At 45.9% G+C, this 22,095-nt stretch overlaps 1 protein-coding gene across 2 annotated transcripts; it reads right to left on the reverse strand.

Moving 5' to 3' along the window:
• Positions 1-1,178: 1,178 nt before the first annotated feature.
• LOC138662996 (oocyte zinc finger protein XlCOF22-like) lies at positions 1,179-20,509 on the reverse strand. Of its 2 annotated transcripts, none has more exons than XM_069749033.1 (6): positions 20,152-20,509; positions 19,843-20,022; positions 19,636-19,759; positions 19,455-19,552; positions 19,166-19,256; positions 1,179-2,581 (listed from the first exon to the last, which is right to left on the reverse strand). In XM_069749033.1, the coding sequence occupies exons 1-6, from the start codon at positions 20,377-20,379 to the stop codon at positions 1,308-1,310; spliced, it is 1,995 nt and encodes a 664-aa protein (XP_069605134.1). In that variant the 5' UTR covers positions 20,380-20,509; the 3' UTR covers positions 1,179-1,307. The 2 variants fall into 2 exon arrangements, with proteins under 2 accessions (XP_069605134.1, XP_069605133.1); XM_069749032.1 differs by having other exon boundaries at positions 1,179-2,584.
• Positions 20,510-22,095: the final 1,586 nt, after the last annotated feature.

Genomic DNA, 22,095 nt, shown 5'->3' on the forward strand with positions numbered 1-22,095 from the left:
CGCCGGTGTCCCCTCCTGCTCAGGCCCCCCAGCACTTGGCGCCCAGCGACCGTAGGTGAGTATGTTTTTTTTTTATATATTGCAGCAGCATACGGGGCATATACCATGGAGCATCTTATGGGGCCATAAACCATAATGGAGCAGTGTACGGGGGCATATACTATGGAGCATTTTATGGGGGCCATAAACCTTTATGGAGCAGCGTATGGGGCATATGGATGGGAGCAGCAAATTAAAGAACGGTGGCGCAGGATGGGAGCACATGACAGAACGGGGGCGCAGGATGGGAGCAGCACATGACAGAATAGGGCAGCACATGACAGAACGGGGGCACAGGATGGAAGCAGCACATGACAGAACGGGGGCGCAGGATGGGAGCAGCACATGACAGAATAGGGCAGCACATGACAGAACGGGGGTGCAGGATTGGAGCAGCATATGACAAGATGGGGTCGCAGGATGGGAGCAGCACATGTCAGAATGGGGGCGCAGGATAGGAGCAGCACATGTCAGAATGGGGGCGCAGGATAGGAGCAGCACATGTCAGAATGGGGGCGCAGAATGGGAGCAGCACATGTCAGAATGGGGGTGCAGGATGGGAGCAGCACATGTCAGAATGGGGGTGCAGGATGGGAGCAGCACACGTCAGAATGGGGGCGCAGGATGGGAGCAGCACATGACAGGATGGGGACGCAGGATGGGAGCAGCACATGTCAGAATGGGGGCGCAGGATGGGAGCAGCACATGTCAGAACGGGGGCGCAGGATGGGAGCAGCACATGTCAGAACGGGGGCGCAGGATGGGAGCAGCACATGACAGGATGGGGACGCAGGATGGGAGCAGCACATGACAAGATTAGGGCGCAGGATGGAGCAGCACATACCAGGATGGAGACCATATGCCAATATAAATGCTCGCCACCCGGGCGTAGAACGGGTTCAATAGCTAGTATTAAATAGTCTCCTAATGAGTCACCTTTGGTGAGGACGATAAAACCCGTAGAAATGGAGAGTGAGTGTGTATACGACACCACACCTTATACACTGAACTGTGGAATACATGTTTTTTCTATTAGTCACCTACTGACTAACCTTCAGGGGGTAAATTATGGGTATAGTTTTACATTTGGAGTTAATAGACTTTAGTTTTATCCTTTTGTCAGCAAACATGACAAGAGACAACAAATGTAAGTAGATTCAATTTTGGTTAAAACTATTCCAACATTATGAACATACAAAAGATTTCTCCCCTATGTGACGTCTCTAATATTTATTAACAGTTGATATCCAAGTAAAATATCTCCCACATTAAGAAAATGTAAAAGACTTATCCTCTGCGTGACTGCTCTGATGTCTAACAAGAAGCACTTTCCATTTAAAACATTTCCCACATTCTGAACAGGAAAAAGGCTTCTCCCCTGTATGAGTTCTCTGGTGACTAACAAGAAGTGCTTTCTGGTTAAAACATTTCCCACATTCTGAACAGGAAAAACGCTTCTCCCCTGTGTGGGTTCTTTGATGGCTATCAAGATTCCCTTTCTGGTTAAAACATTTCGCACATTCTGAACAAGAAAAAGGCTTCTCCCCTGTGTGAGTTCTTTGGTGTGTAACAATCAGTGATTTATGTGCAAAACATTTCCCACATTCTGAACAGGAAAAAGGCTTCTCCCCTGTGTGAGTTCTATGGTGAGCAACAATCAGTGATTTATGTGCAAAACATTTCCCACATTCTGAACAGGAAAACGGCTTCTCCCCTGTGTGAGTTCTTTGATGTCTAGCAAAATGTGATTTCCTGTTAAAACATTTCCCACATTCTGAACAGGAAAAACGCTTCTCCCCTGTGTGGGTTCTTTGATGGCTATCAAGATTCCCTTCCTGGTTAAAACATTTCCCACATTCTGAACAAGAAAAAGGCTTCTCCCCTGTATGAGTTCTTTGATGTCTAACAAAATGCGATTTCTTGTTAAAACATTTCCCACATTCTGAACATGAAAAAGGCTTCTCCCCTGTGTGAGTTCTCTCATGTGTAACAAGACGTGAATTCTGAGTAAAACATTTCCCACATTCTGAACAGGAAAAAGGCTTCTCTCCTGTGTGAGTTCTTTGGTGACTAACAAGACTCCCTTTCTGGTTAAAACATTTCCCACATTCTGAACAAGAAAAAGGCTTCTCCACTGTGTGAGTTCTTTGGTGTGTAACAAAATGTGATTTCATGTTAAAACATTTCCCACATTCTAAACAGGAAAAAGGCTTCTCCCCCGTGTGAGTTCTATGGTGAGCAACAATCAGTGATTTATGTGCAAAACATTTCCCACATTCTGAACATGAAAATGACTTCTTTGCTTTAGGAGCAGTTTGTTTTTTAATGCCTCTTTTGTGACTTTGATTTTCCTTAATAGTCAGTAATGAATCAGAAGATGAGACCTGTTTCATAGGATCAGATGACAGATCTTTGCTGTGAATGGATGATGATATATCTCGAGTAATGGCAATCACTTCAGTTGTATCTTGTAGGATCTCAAGATCATCAGATTTAAAAATTGAAGATGTCAGCTGTCCCTCTGATCTCCTGGTACAGTCATCTGCTAAGATAAACAATTATTTTTAATAAAATATCCTTGAGTTTTATATTATCGAACATTTCTACTTAAACTGTCCATAAAAATGGTAAGCTATGAAAAAAAATTAATTAATTATTTACCAAGACAATGATAGTTCACAGTCTAATAGAAAACCTTGCTGGATGAACCAGTAGTAGGTGGTGTTCAACTGTTTGTTCATTCTGCCTCCCAAATATCGAATAAAAAGAAACCAATCAATGTTATGTAGGTGAAAATAATACCAATTCTTATCTCATAAAAACAAGTCACCACTCAGGTTTATCACCTGTCAATGGAAAAACAGAGGTCCCCACACTACTAGTGGCTCAAAGGCTGTTGAAAAGCAGCAGAGTTTCTATAAACCAATCCAGCAAAATCCGCTCTCACTTCTGAGTCTTGCAGTGCTCAAACAACATTTAGGATCCCTGTATTTAGCAATATTATAGTGAGAAGAATCCACTTAATTTGCAGTGTGTCTCTCCTGGAGCACAATCTGGGCACTATGTGCTGGGTAATAAAATTACAAATGTGTAAGTTTCACTCTCCAACATCCACTTCGTGCTAATTTCCAGAAAGTGGCTGTGGAGTCAAAATATTCATTTCTTCTACACACGTGGTCTAAATTGTTGATACCCCTCGTTTAATGACAGAAAAACCCACAATGGTCACAGAAATAACTTGAATCTGACAAAAGTAATAATAAATCAAAAATCTATTAAAATGAACAAATGAAAGTCAGACATTGCTTTTCAGCCATGCTTCCACAGAATAAAAAAAAAAAAAATAAAACTAATGAAATAGGCCTGGACAGAAATTATGGTACCCTTAACTTAACCACTTCGTGACCGCCAACAGTAGATAAACGTCGGCGCTAGCAACACTTCCTGTGACCCCCGACCTCATCAAGACGTGATTGGTTCAGCTCCTGATGATGTCAGTGTCACACCAGCCAATGAGAGAAATCACTTGGAAAGTTTGTTGTAGCAACTTACTTTCCCGGGCGATCTGCCTCATAAAAACGCTGTTTCTCCTCAGATCTCCTGTCAGTGAGAGATTAGAGGAGAAACAGTGTTACAAGTGCTGCTGGCAACAGCTGAGTCAGTCAGCGATCTTGTTATAAAGTAAAAAAACAGATAAGGCAGGTTAGGGTTAGTGCTATAGTAACGGGTTAGTGTTGGGGATAAAGTTAGGGTTACTGTGAGCCTAAAGTTAGGGTTATGGATACTGTTAGGCTAAAGTTAGGGCTATGGATACTGTTAGGCTAAAGTTAGGGCTATGGATACTGTTAGGCTAAAGTTAGGGCTACTGCTAGGTTTATGGATATTTTTAGGCTAAAGTTAGAGTTAGGATTTATTCTAAAGTTAGGCTAAAGAATTAGGCTTTTCTCAATTGTCTCCCCAATAATTTGGTCACCTCAGTCATATCACGTCAGTCAGTCAGGTCACATCAGAGTTTTCTATTTCCGGGAAAAAAAAACAGTAAAATGGCCGTCAGTATTATAGTGCAGAGGAGGCTTATGCACTTTTATGTTCTGACAGCGAAGAAAGTGCAGTGCCAGATGGCGATGTGGATTTCGAGGGCTTTAGTAGCAGCGACAGTGATAGCTCAGAAATGAGCAGTGATTCTGGTCCATCCTCACACACAAGGACCAGTACAACAAGAAGGACAAATAGCGCTTCTGGAGAAATGTCTCCAACTCAGGGAACAATGCCCAGTACTAGCGCTGTCCCTAGTGCTCGTGAATGGCGCACACCAATGTCCATGGGGTTTTGCCTCTTGATGTAGCATTTCCCAGATGGGAGGCTTCGGCTACTCCATTCATCCCTAATTTTAATGCCATTCCTGGTATAAATGTGGAGGTGGAAAATTTTGGACCAGTTAATTTTTTTAATTTGTTTCTGACAGATAGCTTGCTAGAGTATATTATCCTATAATCAATATATAACCAATTCATCAGCCAGAATCCACAATCCTATTATGCTAGGTCAAATTTATGGACACCAACTAATGTCTTAGAAATGAAAAAAATTTTAAGACTTACATACGCTATGGGGCTTGTTAACAAAACTTCGGTCCTATTGGTCCAATCGCCCTGTTCAAGCCACCCCAATGTTTTCTGCCATTCTTCCTAGGACCCATCATGAAATGCTTATGAGATTTTGGCATTTTAACGACAATAGTCGATGCCTGCCCAGGGATGCCCCAGAACATGACAGACTATTCAAAATCAGACGCATCATTGAAGACTTGAGAGAAAAGTTCTTAAAGATTTACACCCTAACATTAAACATTTCAATTAATGAGGCCCTTGTAAAATTAAAAGGAAGGCTGCACCTCAAGCAATTTATTCCTTCTAAGAGGGCAAGGTTCGAAATAAAACTCTATAAAATGTGCGAGAGTTCAACCGGATACACATTAGCTTTTCACATTTATGAGGGGAAAGAGAGCCAACTAATCCCACCAGGATGCCCTACTTATCTGGGACATCTGGAAAAATCGTTTGGGAGCTGATAACTCCATTATTACATAAAGGTTACAATCTGTACGTTGACAACTACTACACCAGCATACCCCTATTTAAAAGTCTGCTTGAATATAACATGGGGGCTTGTGGGACTATTCGCAAAAACCGTCAGGGGATTCCACAATCATTGGTCAATGAAAAGTTCCGAAAGGGGCAGTCAGGGGCTTCACGCAATGGAGAGATGCTTACCCTTAAGTAGAAGGATAAAAAATATATATTTTTATCCTGAGCTCGATCCATACAGATACCACAACGGCCACTGCAGACCAACAGGGATCCACTACTCCAAAACCTGTGTCTGTCATTGACTACAACAAATATATGGGGGTGTGGACCTTGCAGACCAGGTTCTACAGCCACACCAGGTATCAAGAAAATCATATATCTGGTGTAAGAAGTTAGTCATTTATTTTTTCTGGTGGCCTCATATAATTCTTTTCTGTTATACAAAAAAGCCGTAAATGCAGATACTTTCCTAGATTACCAGGAAAAGGTAATTGAAAATCTTGTTTTTGAAAATTTTGTCCCCGCCAATCCTTTAGAATCTGAAGATGTCAGAAGACTCACTGAGCGACATTTTATTGCACTCATTCCAGCAACTGAAACAAGAAAGAACCCCCAGAAAAGATGTCGTGTATGTTCCAAGAGAGGAATGAGGCATGATACCCGCTATTATTGCCCACAATGCCCATCATTGCCGGCCTTATGCCTCCATGACTGATTTATAATCTTCCACACAGAACCACGTTTTTAAACTGTTTTGACATTCAAGCATTTGGATTATTTAGTAATGACAGAAAAAAGACTGGCACATCCTCTGGTGCATACCAGGAGCAGCTACCTCCATATATAATATACAAGAAAAGGTTGCACTCTATCGTGCCAAAGCATGTCTAATATGAAATATGAATAGCAAAATGGCTTTTGAACATTAGAAAAATATTTGAGAGACGCTTTGCACAGGATTTGGCCAAATAGATAGAGTGCAACCTTTTCTTGTATATTATATATGGAGATAGCTGCTCCTGGTATGCATCTATTCACACTAGTTTGGATGTGCCAGTCTTTTTTCTGTCATTTCTATGTTAGCTTACTGACTGAGCACTCCTCCCGTCACCATGTGTTTTTTAATTACATCTAATCACACTTGGTTCCGGCCAACCCATATGTAGGCTTTGCTGAGAGGTGTCCACATTCACCCAAGCATGCAGACGTTAGCCTTCGGTAAGTGTTCACATTTGGACAGGGAGGTCAGGGACCCATCGGTTTTTAATGAGACTACCGTATTTTCCGGCGTATAAGACGACTTTTTAACCCCTGAAAATGTTCTTAAAAGTTGGGGGTCATCTTATACGCCGGGTATCTATGGTGGGTGGGGGATGGAGTGGTCCCGATGACGGAGGGGGCGTCTCACAGGGAAGTGTGAGTGGAGTATGCCCCATTACCTCACATTGTAGCTGCAGCGTCAGCGTGGGGTACTGGGGAGCGGCGGCGGCTGTTCCTCGTTATGCCGCGTGGGTGCTGTGGGGCGGCGGTTCCTCTTCCTGCAGCGTCGGGGCTCCCGATCTCGGGAGACGAGATCTGAATCTGAGCCTGCGCCGCCCCCAGCGGCCATTTTTCCGGAGGCCACCGCATCGCAGCAATGGAGCTGCCGGCGCCTCCGGGCTTTCAGGAGATGCCGGAGGAGCCCCGACTGACTCTCCCTGAAGATACGCCGCCGCTTCCGCCCCACAGCACAGAGCTCCGACGCTGTACCAAGAGGAACCGCCGCCCCACAGCACCCACGCGGCACAAAGGAGCAGCCGCCGCCGCTCCCCAGCACCCCACGCTGACGCAGCAGCTACAATATGAGGTAATGGGGCATACTCACACTTCCCTGTGAGACGCCCCCTCCGTCATCGGGACCACTCCCCCCCCCCAAAAAAAAAGGCACATTAGTCAACGGCCGTATAAGATGACATACGGCGTATAAGAAGACCCCCGACTTTTAAGATTTTATATTTTAACTGGAAAAGTTGGGGGGTCGTCTTATACGCCGAGTCGTCTTATTCGCCGGAAAATACGGTACCTTGACGATGGTTGATGGGCTCACACTATTTGGCCAAACCCTGTGCAAAGCGTCTCTCAAATATTTTTTCTAATATTCAAAAGCAGTTTTGCTATGCATATTTCATGTATTTCATATTAGACAATGCTTTGGCACGATAAAGGTTGCACTCTTCTTGTATATTATATTTGGTTTATTTAGTGACAGACACATTTGAGTAGAGCTGACTTAACAATTTCTGGGGGTAGGTGGGGGGGATGTCTCCAGAGACACAAGCTGGGTACAATATATTGGGCACTGCAATTACATTGTTGCAATTTTTGCTCTAAAACTTCCACTATGTGTTTCTGAAAATCATCCATGTAGTGGAGATGGTCACTATATCCATAGATAAATAACCAGAGGGGTGTCATTTCCAAAATGGGGTCACTTCAGGGGGGTGGGGGGATTCTGTTGTTCTGGCACTTAGCAGCTCTCCAAAGTGCCATAACAGCAGAATCCCCCCCCTGAAGTGACCCCATTTTGGAAATGACACCCCTCTGGGAATTCATCTATGGGTGTAGTGACCATTTACCTATCTACCTATTTTCCAATGTTAAATCTGGGGTTAAAACAACATTTTAGTGATTAAAATGTGATTATTTTGTCTTCACTGCCCAATGGTATAATTTTCTATGGAACAGCTGTGGTGTCAGTATGCTCACTGCATCACTAGAATTCATTCAGGGAAGTATTTTGTAAAATGCAGTCACTTTTGGGGGCTTATGCTGTTCTGGCACCTCAGGGGGCTCTGACAATGTGACATGTCACCCACAAACAATTCCAGCAAAATCTGCTCTCCAATATGGCGCTCCTTCCCTTCTGAGCTCTGCCATGCACCCAAACAGTGGTTTACCCCCACATATGGGGATTCAGCATACTCAGGACAAATTGAACAACTTTTGTGGTCCAATTTCTCCTGCTACCCTTTTGACAAACAAAATTAAGGGCAAAAAGATAATTTTTTGTGGAACAAAAAGTGATTTTTGGTACTCACCGTGAAATCTCTTTCTTGGAGCCTTCATTGGGGGACACAGGTAACAATGGGTGCATGCTGCTGTCGCTAGGAGGCTGACACTATGCAAAAAAAGGAAAATAGCTCCTCCTCTGCAGTATACACCCACCGACAGGCAGGAAGTACCTCAGTAAAGGTACCTTCACATTAAGCGACGCTGCAGCGATCCAGACAACGATCCCGATCGCTGCAGCGTCGCTGTGTGGTCACTGGAGAGCTGTCACACAGACAGCTCTCCAGCGACCAACGAAGTCGGTCCCCTGGTAACCAGGGTAAACATCGGGTTACTAAGCGCAGGGCCGCGCTTAGTAACCCGATGTTTACCCTGGTTACCAGCGTAAATGTAAAAAAAAAACAAACACTATATACTTACATTCCGGTGTCTGTCCTCTCCGGCGCTGTGCTTCTCTGCACTGAGCGCCGGCCAGAAAGCAGAGCACAGCGGTGACGTCACCGCTGTGCTTTCCGGCCGCTGCGCTTACACATTGCAGAGAAGCAGAGCGCCGGAGAGGACAGACACCGGAATGTAAGGATGTACTGTTTATTTTTTTTTTACATTTACGCTGGTAACCAGGGTAAACATCGGGTTACTAAGCGTGGCCCTGCGCTTAGTAACCCGATGTTTACCCTGGTTACCAGTGAAGACATCGCTGAATCGGCGTCACACATGCCGATTCAGCGATGTCTGCGGGGAGTCCAGCGACGAAACAAAGTTCTGGCCTTCTAGCTCCGACCAACGATGGCACAGCAGGATCCAGATCGCTGCTGCCTGTCAAACTGAACGATATCACTAGCTAGGACGCTGCAACGTCACGGATCGCTAGCAATATCGTTCAGTGTGAAGGTACCTTTAGTGTTAAAGCAGTAGGAGAAGCAACCAAAACTCAACATATGTACCAAAAAACAACGGAGGCACATACAGTCATGGCCAAAAGTATTGACACCCCTGCAATTCTGTCAGATAATACTCAGTTTCTTCCAGAAAATGAGTGCAAACACATTATTTGGTATTATCTTCATTTAATTTGTCTTAAATGAAAAAAAAACAAAAGAGAACGAAACAAAAAGCAAAACATTGATCATTTCACACAAAACTCCAAAAATGGGCCATACAAAAGTATTGGCACCCTCAGCCTAATACTTGGTTGCACAACCTTTAGCAAAAATAACTGCGACCAACCGCTTCCGGTAACCATCAATGAGTTTCTTACAAAGCTCTGCTGGAATTTTAGACGATTCTTCTTTGGCAAACTGCCCCAGGTCCCTGATATTTGAAGGGTGCCTTCTCCAAACTGCCATTTTTAGATCTCTCCACTGGTGTTCTATGGGATTCAGGTCTGGACTCATTGCTGGCCACCTTAGAAGTCTCCAGTGCTTTCTCTCAAATCATTTTCCCGTGCTTTTTGAAGTGTGTTTTGGGTCATTGTCCTGCTGGAAGACCCATGACCTCTGAGGGAGACCCAGCTTTCTCACACTGGGCCCTACATTATTCTGCAAAATTTGTTGGTAATCTTCAGACTTCATAATGTCATGCACACGGTCAAGCAGTCCAGTGCCAGAGGCAGCAAAGCAACCCCAAAACATCAGGGAACTTCCGCCATGTTTGACTGTAGGGACCGTGTTCTTTTCTTTCAATGCCTCTTTTTTTCTCCTGTAAACTCTGTTGATGCCTTTGCCCAAAAAGCTCTACTTTTGTCTCATCTGACCAGAGAACATTCTTCCAAAACGTTTTAGGCTTTTTCAGGTAAGTTTTGGCAAACTCCAGCCTGGCTTTTTTATGTCTCGGGGTAAGAAGTGGGGTCTTCCTGAGTCTCCTACCATACTATCCCTTTTCATTCAGACGCCGACGGATAGTACGGGTTGACACTGTTGTACCCTCGGACTGCAGGGCAGCTTGAACTTATTTGGATTATCCAACATCCGCACAATCTTGCGTTGAAATCTCTTGCCAATTTTTCTTTTCCGTCCACATCTAGGGAGGTTAGCCACAGTGCCATGGGCTTTAAACTTCTTGATGACACTGCGCACGGTGGACACAGGAACATTCAGGTCTTTGGAGATGAACTTGTAGCCTTGAGATTGCTCATGCTTCCTCACAATTTGGTTTCTCAAGTCCTCAGACAGTTCTTTGGTTTTCTTTCTTTTCTCCATGCTCAATGTGGTACACACAAGGACACAGGACAGAGGTTGAGTCAGCTTTAATCCATGTCAACTGGCGGCAAGTGTGATTCATTTATTGCCAACACCTGTTAGAAGCCACAGGTAAGTTACAGGTGCTGTTAATTACACAAATTAGAGAAGCATCACATGATTTTTCGAACAGTGTCAATACTTTAGTCCACCCCCTTTTTATGTTTGGTGTGGAATTATATCCAATTTGGCTTTATGACAATTCTTTTTGTGTTTATTCATGTAAGACATATTAAATGAAGATAATAATACCAAATAATTTGTGTTTGCAATCATTTTCAGGAAGAAAATGAGTATTATCTGACAGAATTGCAGGGGTGTCAATACTTTTGGCCATGACTGTAGACCAAATAATGGTACAACATATGTACCAATCCAACATGAAGACAAATAGATCAAATAATGGTACAACATACCAAATAATGGTACCACATATGTGCCAATGCAACAACGAAAGCACATTAATGGTACAAACAGTTAGGGAGGGTGCTGTGTCCCCCAATGAAGGCTCCAAGAAAGAGATTTTACGGTGAGTACCAAAAATCCCTCTTTCTTTATCGCTTCATTGGGGGACACAGGTAACCATGGGACGTCCCAAAGCAGTCCCTAGGGTGGGAAACAGGAAGATTCAAGGAATAAATGGTCTCAGGTCGGTCGGTGCAAAACCGCCACCTGCAGCACCTTCCTTCCCAGGCCTGCATCAGACGAGGCATGGAATGAACCCTGTAAAGACTAACAAAAGAGGGCAAAGATGACCAGGTTGCGGCCTTACAGTCTGGAAAGCCAAATCCTGGTAACGAACAGCCTAGGAGGTCCCCACCGCAGGGCGGAGTGGGCCTTCAGCTCCGGAGAAGCCTGCACTGTCGGAAGAGGCCGTTTGTCCTGGAAGAGGACTGCCTCACAGCAATAGAGAAACTAGAAGCCAGGAGCCCTTTAAAGGCAACCTTCAGAGGTGATGAGCAGGGAATCAGATTGACGAAAGGGAGCAGTCCTTGAAAGGTAGACTTGGATAGCTGTGACGGAATCCAGCTTGTAGAGGGACTTCTCCAGGGGATGGACGGTAGAGACACAGAAGGAAGGACAATGACTTCGTTAATGAGAAAGGAAAAGACCACCTCGGGAAGAAAGGAAGGGCCAGGCCCGAGAACCACCTTGTCCTGATATAGGATCAGGAGCAGGGAACGGCAGGACAATGCCTCTAACTTAGAAACTCTCCTGATGGACATAATTGAACAAAGAGAAATGTCATGTGTTGAATGGGCTAAAAACAGGGGCACGCAGCGGCGCGCCTAAGATAAGATGAAAATCCCATGGATTTATCGGAGGACAAACCAAGAATGAAAGGAAACCAAGAATGAAAGGAAAACGGACATAGGGAACAGACCCTTGTCCATACTCCACCAAAAGAAGGCCTTTCAGTATTTGTAGTAGATACACAAGGATGCTGGTTTCCCGGTCCCAATCATGGTCTGAATGACCAGAATGGGGAAAAAACAGCCTCCCCCAGGACTATGGCCTCAACGGCCATGCTGTTAAAGACAGAGACTATGAACTCTGGTGGAAGAGGGAACCTTGAGAGGATCTGGATGGCCTGGAAGCTTCCAAGGGGCGTCTATGAACATATTCACCGGGCCTTTCTTGGCCAATCCGAAGATAACAGGAATATAGGGATCCCTTCTTCCTTTATCCTTTTCACCACTCTCGGGCCAAAGGGAGAGACGGAAAAGAGAGCAGATGGAATTGTGAACTCGATATTACTAGAGCATCGCAACAGGTGGCTCGCAAGTCCCGGGATCTGGCTACGAACCAAGGAACCTTGTGGTTTATCCAAGACGCCACGAGGACAGCGTCCGGAGAGCCCCATTTCAGCATATATGGATGAAGACAGCGGGGCTGAGCCATTGGCTGCCCGAAGAGAGACCCAGATAGCTCAGAAAATCGATTGCCCGGTTTCCTACCCTCGGAATGTGCACGGCTGATTTGGCAGAAACATTACTCTCTGCCTCTCGCAGAATCCTTGTTAACTCTGGTTTACTTAAACCTCGGCCGTGGTATTGTCTCTTGGGCGTTCCAGTGGCTCTGCGCTGTGTGACGAAGAAAAAACGGCTCCGCAAAAGATGAGACTGGCGTTGTTGGTGAAAACCTGCCACTAGAGAGGAAAGAGGAACGTCCTTTATAGGACTGATGCCGACGGCGTCACCAGATGAGGGACTGCCTCACTCAGAGGAAGAAGCACAGGATTGTCCGTGGAGACGACCAGAGAGCCTGCTGAAGGGGGCGCGCATGGAACTGGGCAAAAGTCGACAATCCATTTCCCCTAGAATTCCTATGCAGGACCATAGAAGAGAAGCTGATCACTTTAGAGTACAGAAAACCTCTGGCAGAGGGATGAAAAACCTTCTCCTTTGGAAGGAAGAGACGGGCTTGGGTCATGTCGAACCCATACCTAGACAAAGTACTGAGCAAAGGTGAGGGAGGACTTTTCTCTGTTTATAATCTAGTTGAGATGGACACGGATATGTAAAGTAAACTGAAGACTCTTGTTGCAGTCTCAACGGGACGGCTCATTGATCAGAAGATCATTAAAGTAGGGAAATATGAAAAATCCCTTGGATAGAAGAATGACCTGACCGCTGCCATGACGTAAATAGTCTGGGAGCAGAGGATAGGATGAAGGGGAGGGCCGTGAACTGATAAGGACCCTCCTGGATCGCACATCATAGGAGCCTCTGAAGCTAAACACAAACTAGAATGTGAGGAAAATTCTTCCGAGTCCATGAAAGTGATTACCAAACTTAGTTACATTGTTCTGAAAAGACAGGACCGAACATGACCGGTAAACCGCTCGAGGACTAAAAGAATAAAATAGAACCCCGAGAACAGTACATTCCTGGGGACGGGTACGATCACTTCGGAGAATGGCAGGTAAAGACTGCCTGAAGAACTGCTGGGGCCTGCGACGTATGTCTTGATGGGTGAAAAAACAAAAGGAAACTTCTTCCTGGGGGAGAAGAACGGCCGATATTGTAGCCGGAAGTCGCTATCTCTCTCGAGGTTGAAGCAACCTTTTCCTATTAAAAAGGACAGGTTTGGACTGGAAAAGCGAGGTGTTTTTTCTCCGCCAGTGGCATCCGAAACTATTGATCCAGCTTGGATCCAAAAGATCTAGAGACTTGGAAGGCAAAACCAGTGAGGCCAGAGAATGCGACGTATGGCAACGATGCTGTCGGTAGTCATGACGGAACAACCAGCCGCATCAAAAGGGGAGTGGACACGAGATATTTGCTGGCATGGGCAATCTGATCAGCCAGATCTGGCCTCCCATCCGGAGGAGCGGCCGTTAGAATACCTTGACGAAGTATTCTTGCCCCGACAGACATGGAATTTGACACCCAGGTGTAGGCAAATGTGGGACAGAGAGAGAGCGAGGCGCCAGCTGCCTCCAAGGCTGACTTAACCAAGTATTCAATCTGTCTATTTGTAGAATCCTTAAGGCTTAAAGTGCTCGTGAGCAGGAGCCTCATCCTCCCGTAGGTTCAGAAATTTGGTATTTTGCCACGATGAGGTTATTGAGCATATCTGGCATCTTTCAGGTCTGGTCCATATCGGACTCAGACTGGGAATCCATATCTGACCCAAAAACCACCTCGGAGGAGGGGAATGGGATGAGGAATGCATCCAGGAGAAAGTAGAGGGACCAGCCGGTTCTTTTGCTTTGTACGTGATCTGTCCCTGTGAAGGTCGCGGTCAGGTGCGTGCGAATCACCATGAGAGGTGTTCGGAGCACTGGTAGCAGAAGACAAACGTGAAGGACGCTCCAGGACCTGGACCAGGGACTGTGAGAGCTTGGTCAGATCTGAGACCGACTGTGACCTGGCAACAGCCCACTCCGGAAGGAGGGGAGTTCTCTCATCCCGGGTGTTAGAGGGTTTATCTGAATGCCACTGCTCTTGTACGGATGGCACAAGCATCGCAGATTATAGGGACAGGAATGGGCCTCCCTGAGATTGGGCATAGGTAGCAGGCTAGGGCTACAGCTGGGAGAGCTAAGCCCTAGTGAAGAGAGAAAATAACCAGTCTGAGCTGGTCCTACCTGATAACAGAGACGGCTGTCAATGTTCAGGCTGCAGTGTCCCCAGAACCAGTAGGGTAATGATGGATGCCTTTTGTGCCCTTCGGAAGGCGATGGTGGCTGCACGATTCTTCATACGGTTTCGAATCTTCACTCAACCTGCAGGCAGAGATACACTATGTCCCCCTTTGGGGGGGGAGGAGCGTGTATCGAGAGAGGGATAGAGAAAAAACACTCTCTCATTAGGCCAGGAGACGGGGCCTCAGCGTACGGCGTGCCCTAATGAACAGAAAGTCCCATAATAGGGCGTGGCTAAACGGAAGGCGACCGCACAGAGTCGGGGGAAAAGACCCCGACGCCGCTAAATTAACGGGAACATATAATTATGCGAAGCCTCCGCACCGACAATGACAGGACCGGAAATTGGCATTAAAAAAGGTCCTAGTCCGGTATGAAAATTGGCCACGTCTGACAGTGTCAGGAAGTGGGGGCCCCAAAGTTGGGGACTAAAATAGCAAAGGAATGAAATTATGTGCAGTTTCGGCACCCGCAGTGGCAGGGCCGGTAAACAAACGTCCTAGTCTGCGTCTGGTGGGAGTAGGGGCCCTTCCATTGACTGTGCCGCCAGAGGAGTGCACCGGGTAGGGGGGAGGAGGCCACTTGATAGGGAGAAAAGCGCGCCATAAATATGCGCACTTAATGCGGAGGGCGTTAACGAAGCAGTAGCTGAGGAAAAGATGGCCGTTGTTGTTCAGTGACGTGATGTTCTGTGCAGCGTTCCGCGGGTAAGCGGTGAGGCAGTCGGGTAGCTGCCAGGGACAGAGAGAAGGACATACCTGTAAAAGGTGAGTCCCAAATCCCTCTTCACTGATGAGGATCACATCAGGAGCCCTCAGGAAGGGTGAGGGTCACTGGAAACGGATCCTCCTTCCCGCACCGTCTCCGGACGGTGCAGAAGACGGCATCAACCCTTTACAAGGGGGAGGCCACCCCTGGTGACCACCGTCTTCCTCTCAGCCCTCTCCGAGGAGAGGGGTGAGGAGGGAAATGGCAAGGACTGGCCACCGGAATCAGCCCTGGAGCACCCGTGAAGGTGACAGGGGATAAAGTCCTGCCAGCGGGCCTGAGAGTTGCGATGTGGGTGACACCACACTGCTCGCTCAGCCGCCTAATATGGGAAGGCAGAGTGAGAAATTACACCCTGTTTCCCTGAAGCTCTATCTGAAAGACAAAGGGAAATTGTTAATAAAACACAACAATACCTGTAAGGAAAAAAGGATTAGCTGTGGATCTGGGAACAGATCCAGGTCTGCCTCCTACAGACACTAACGGTACCGTCACACTAAGCGACGCTGCAGCGATACCGACAACGATCCGGATCGCTGCAGCGTCGCTGTTTGGTTGCTGGAGAGCTGTCACACAGACAGCTCTCCAGCGACCAACGATCCCGAGGTCCCCGGTAACCAGGGTAAACATCGGGTTACTAAGCGCAGGGCCGCGCTTAGTAACCCGATGTTTACCCTGGTTACCATCCTAAAAGTATAAAAACAAACGCTACATACTTACCTACCGCTGTCTGTCCTCGGCGCTCTGCTTCTCTGGTCTGGCTGTGAGCGCCGGGCAGCCGGAAAGCAGAGCGGTGACGTCACCGCTCTGCTTTCCGGCCGCTGTGCTCACAGTCAGTGCAGGAGGAGTGCAGAGAAGCAGAGCGCCGGGGACAGACAGCGGTAGGTAAGTATGTAGCGTTTGTTTTTTTACTTTTAGGATGGTAACCAGGGTAAACATCGGGTTACTAAGCGCGGCCCTGCGCTTAGTAACCCGATGTTTACCCTGGTTACCAGCGAAGACATCCCTGAATCGGTGTCACACACGCCGATTCAGCGATGTCTGCGGGGAGTCCAGCGACGAAACAAAGTTCTGGACTTTCTTCCCCGACCAGCGACAGCACAGCAGGGGCCTGATCGCTGCTGCGTGTCACACTGGACGATATCGCTAGCCAGGACGCTGCAACGTCACGGATCGCTAGCGATATCGTCTAGTGTGACGGTACCTTAAGCTTAAACTGAGGTACTTCCTGTCTGTCAGAGGGTGTACACTGCAGAGGAGGAGCTATTTTCCTTTTTTTGCATAGTGTCAGCCTCCTAGCGACAGCAGCATACACCCATGGTTACCTGTGTCCCCCAATGAAGCCATAAAGAAATATGATTTTCTATTTTCACGGCTCTACGTAATTAACTTACAGTAGATTTCCCCACATGTGGAGTATCGGCATGCTCAGCAGAAATTGCACAACAAAATGTATAGTCCATTTTCTCCTGTTCACCTTGCGAAAGTAAAAAAAAAATTAGGTCTAAATGAAAATTATTGTGAAAGAAAAGTAAATGTTCATTTTTTCCTTCCACATTCCATTCATTCCTGTGAAGCACCTGAAGGGTTAATAAACTTCTTGAATGTGGTTATGAGCACCTTGAGGGGGGCAGTTTTTAGAATGGTGTCACTTTTGGGTATTTTCTGTCATACTGACCCCCCAAACTCACTTCAAATGTGAGGTGGTCCCTAAAAAATGGTTTTGTAAATTTTGTTGTAAAAATAAGAAATCGCTGGTCAACTTTTAACCCTTATAACTTCCTAAAATAAGAAATTGTGCTGATGTAAAGTAGATATGTGTGAAATGTTATTTATTAACTATTTTGTGATACGATTGATAGAAGAGCATGAAAATTTTGAAAATTGAGACATTTCCGCCAAATTTCCATTTTTTTTTTTACAAATAAACGCAAGTTATATCAAATAAATTTTACCACTATCCTAAAAGAACAATGTGTCACAAGAAAACATTCTCAGAATTACCAGGATTTGTTGCAGCATTTTATAGTTATGACCTCATAAAGTGACACTGGTCAGAATTGAAAAAATTGGCCCGGTCACGAAGGCAAAAACTGGCTCTGGCGCGAAAGGGTTAATATTTTGCTGCACCACCTTTTGAGGCAATCACTGCAATCAAAGGATTCCTGTAACTGTCAATGAAACTTCTGCACCTCTCGACAGGTATTTTGTCCCGCTCCTCAAGAGCAAACTGCTCCAGTTGTCTTGTGTCTGAAGGTTGCCTTTTCCAGACGGCATGTTTCAGCTCTTTCCAAAGATGCTCAATAGGATTTAGGTCAGAGCTCATAGAAGGCCACTTCAGAATAGTCCAATGTTTCCCTCTTAGCCATTCTTGGGTGTTTTTAGCTGTGTGTTTTCGGTCATTATTAGTGATGAGCGACTATACTCGTTGCTCGGGTGGTCTCCGAGTATTTGTAACTGCTCGGAAATTTAGTTTTTGTTGACACAGCTGCATGATTTATGGCTGCTAGCCAGCCTGAGTAAATGTGTGGGTTGCCTGGTTGCTAGGGAATTCCCACATGTATTCAAGCTGTCTATCAGCTGTAAATCATGCAGCTGAGACAACGAAAACTAAATCTCCGAGCACTAACAACTACTCGGTGATCACCCGAGCGTGCTCGGGAAAACTTGAGCAACGAGTACACTCGCTCATCACTAGTCATTATCCTGTTGCAAGACCCATGACCTGCGCTGAGACCAAGCTTTATGAGGATTTTGACTATTCTGCTTTTCTGTCATTTAGTCATATTAGGGCTTCTGCATATGGTGTGTCCAATCTCATCTGGGATCTGTTCCTGCTGTCCAGCTGGAGTAATCTGCTCCCTACTTCAGCCAATTGGAAAGTACCACACCCTACTAAAGCTCAAAGCACATGGCCGGAATCTGCCAGAAACAGCGTTGTTAACCTCTGGTTCAGTCCTCTGAGCTCAGCTTGCGGCTTGTGTATTGGTTTACTGTTGTGACCGTGGCCCGTTTACTGACTACTCGTGTCTTCTGTATTCTGTCCTTCCGGTTCTGACCCCGCTACCTGACTATTCTTCTTGCCATCTAATACCACAGAATAGCAGGTAACACCATGGTCCAAGCCTAGGGGTCCCAGTGTAAGTCCAGATCCATGTAATGGTGATAAAGGGCGATGAGCAAGGCAATCCTTGGTATATGGAAAGCAGAGAAGATAGTGCCAAGCATGTTCATGGTGGAGATCTTTTGAGCTGCCAGTTGACCACGAACAGTGCTCCCAATACATTGTGTCTGCAAACTATTCCAGCTAGATCTGCATTCAGACAGCTGTCAGGTAGGTGCCGTTATACTGATTACACTGATACCTGATGATGAAATTTGTCTTGTGGTTGTTGTTTAATCTGTATTTGTAGTTTTCAGTTAATGAGATTCTCGTGCTCTGAGGCGGGGCTGTGGGCGGGGCTTTGTGGTGCTCAGATTACATATGTATTTGTATTGGCTTATGACAGGTCGCTGGAACCTCACTACATGGGCCGACAGCCCCTCTGCCTTTGGATCCTTTACCCTGTGGCATGACGCGTGGCCCCGATCGTTGCCATGGAGACCCGATGTCATCATGACGACATCCGGGGTCTCCAGACCTGAGAGGCTTCCTCTCATGCGCAGTGATGATCAGGAAGTCTCTCAGGTCAGTGTATAGAAGGAGAATGTTGTGGTCTAGAGGCAAAATGGTGATCATGGTAATACGGCCGGACTACACCACCGATAAAGCAGTCACAGCCGGTGACTGAGAAGAATCTGTGACTTCTCTGCATTTAGTGGTCACTACTCACCTGGGTAGTCATATGTGGGAATCTCCTCCTTACACCGCTCATCGCCCCTCACATATGTCTCTGTAGTATTAATATGGGTCAGATCTTCACCCTGAAACAAATATAGTAAAAGTCACCGACAGATGGAGAAGTGACATCTATGATCAGCTCTAATCCTGCCATCTCCACCATTCTCATTACACAAGTATAAAACATATAATACTGGTGGATAAAACAAGACTGAGCACAAGACCTTCACTGGCGTCTACACATCACAGGGGAGATCTCCTGACACCTTCTCTCCATCTACCTGATGATCCTGAGGAGCATTGGGATCTTCTTGGTTACAGTCCTGTGGAAGAAGAGGACGGGGACATTTCTCTGTTGTTGTCCTCTTACTGGATAGATCTGGAGGAAACACATACAGGGAGTGAATTCATTCTTTACATACAGATAATTATAGGCCGTGTGTATTTAGTCCTGTCTATTACCTGGAGATGTGAGGGGCTGGGGAACCTCCATTATGAGGTTCTTGTACAGATGTCTGTGTCCTTCTAAATACTCCCACTCCTCCATGGAGAAATAGACAGCGACATCCTGACACCTTATAGGAACCTGACACATACAATGATACCGTCATCCCCCCAATCCCTTCATAGTGTTACTGTATAATGTCCCAGCATTCCCAGCACTGTCACCTCTCCAGTCAGCAGCTCAATCATCTTGTAGATGAGTTCTAGGATCTTCTGGTCATCGATGTCCTCATGGATCAGGGGGTGAGGTGGAGGCCCCGTGATTAGGCTCTGGGATCTTCCCCATCCCTCAGACACAGGGTCCTGACAGCGGTCACTAGAGGTCTTCTTCACCACTGTGTAATCCTGGTAATGGAGAAACACATTAATAAATCTCACTACAGACATTTCCAGAGTCCTCACCTCTCCAGTTCTGTCCATCTGTTATTCCCATAGATAAGAATGATGTAATGTGACGTCCTTAGAATCGCTCACCTCTCCAGTAAGCCGGAAGAGGATCTCTAGGGTGAGGTGTAATATCCTCTCCGCCATCTTGTCTCTGTCCATATCCATGTTTGATGGGTAAATCAGGAAAATTTTCTTTTGTAGAAGATCTTCACTGAGAGGATCCGATATTGTAGAGACCTGAATGAGAAGATGAGCGGATGTAACATCATAAGAATCCTGTAGTAATACAATTACTGGAGATAATAAGGGAAACATATGAGGAGATTTTTTATTTTATAGTATTTAGTTTTATTTTTTACATCTACTAATCTATCCTATATATTTAGGCCACAGACAACAAGCAGTTTCTTCCTCGGAGTCAGCAGCTGAATACGTTTCTCATAGACTCATCTTCCATAACGCTAATTCTCGTCTCATTTAACGACACTGGAATCGGCATTAGAAATACTGCAGGAGATATTCATTACACGCGACATGAGAAATAACTACTTCATGATGAGGACGACATCTTCATCTTCTACTACGGCTCTAGAAACATATTTGGCCAGAGTCGGTCACTGACTCCATCACCACCGGCCTCTATATGAAGGTTTCCCGTCTTCCCCGCACTGTAATCTTCTATCTCGTTAGATCTCAGGTCTGATTCACAAACAGAAGTTTGTTTATAGCCTAGGAAGGGGGTAATACCCATGGAGCTTTCTAGGCTAGTAATATCAGCTCACAACTGTATACTTAGCCTTTAGTGGCTATTAAAATGGGGGACCCCCAAAAAAAGTGACGTAGGGTCCCTCTATAACTAATGGCCAGCAAAGGCTATGCAAACAGTTGCGGGTTGATATTAATAGCCTAGGAAGGGGCCATGGATATTGCGGCCCCAGGCTAAAAAATAGAATTAGGCTTACCGGTAATTCGGTTTCTAGGAACCTGCCACGACAGCCTCTTCGGAGGTTGTCTTCCCCGCCCTAATAGGGGACAGGAACACAAAGAGGTTAAATACCCCTCCCCTTCCTGCACCGCCAGTGTTTTCCTGGACACTAGCATGCGTAATTACCATGAAAAATGCAGGAATCATCCAATAAGAAAAAACATCAGATAGGGAGGGAAATTAGTGCTGTCGTGGAAGGTTCCTAGAAAACGAATTACCGGTAAGCCTAATTCTATTTTCTCTAGTCACCTTCCACGACAGCCACTTCGGAGTAATACCAACAGCTAATTTCTCTAGGGAGGGACCACGGCCTGCAGAACTCATCTGCCAAATGTTAAATCCCTATTGAAATTTATCCTGTAATGTCTGGTGAACGTGTGGATGGACGACCAGGTGGCGGCTCTGCAAATCTGCTCTGATGAAGCATTCCCCCTCTCTGCCCATGATGTCGCCATCGCCCGGGTAGAATGTGCTTTCAGAGAAGCTGGTGGATAAAGTTTCTGTGATGAATAAGCCAGGCAAATAGACTGGTTGATCCAATTTGCGGTCATATTTTTTGCCGCTTTCTTGCCCTTGTTTCGGCCTGAAAATTGTGTGAATAAATTTTATTGATTCGCCAGGCTTCAGTCTGTTGTAATTAGTGTAGAACCACCCTGCGGACATCAAGGGTGTGAAATGTCTTTCTTAGGGTTGGAGGGGTTTGGACAGAATGAGGGCAGCACAATATCCTGGTCCTTGTGGAAATCCGAGACCACTTTAGGAAGAAAATACTGATCTAGTTTCAGTATAATGCTGTCTGTAATGAATATGAGATAAGGTTCCTGTATCGACAGGGCCTGCAATTCCCCTATACGTCTAGCCGTAGTTATTGCGACTAAAAAGACTGTTTTGAGGGTTAGGTTTTTTATAGTCATTGAATCCAGAGGTTCAAATGGATTTTGAGTTAGACCCTTGAGAACGATGTTGAGGTCCCAGGGCGGGACTTCGCTACGGAGTCTGGGATGCATCCTCGATGCTGAAATCATAAAGCGTTTGATCCAGCGGTG

Source organism: Ranitomeya imitator, chromosome 2 (genome assembly GCF_032444005.1).
Source record: "Ranitomeya imitator isolate aRanImi1 chromosome 2, aRanImi1.pri, whole genome shotgun sequence".
Lineage (NCBI taxonomy): Eukaryota > Metazoa > Chordata > Amphibia > Anura > Dendrobatidae > Ranitomeya > Ranitomeya imitator.

Bases quoted from the DNA above. Each gene is read 5' to 3' on its own strand.
- LOC138662996 (XM_069749032.1), bottom strand. From the start codon at position 20,379: ATGTTTCCCTTATTATCTCCAGTAATTGTATTACTACAGGATTCTTAT. The intron at 20,023-20,151 runs GTGAGCGATTCT...CTCCATTACCAG, and splicing joins TCTTCCGGCTTACTGGAGAG to GATTACACAGTGGTGAAGAA. The intron at 19,553-19,635 runs GTAATAGACAGG...TGTTTCCTCCAG, and splicing joins CCAGCCCCTCACATCTCCAG to ATCTATCCAGTAAGAGGACA.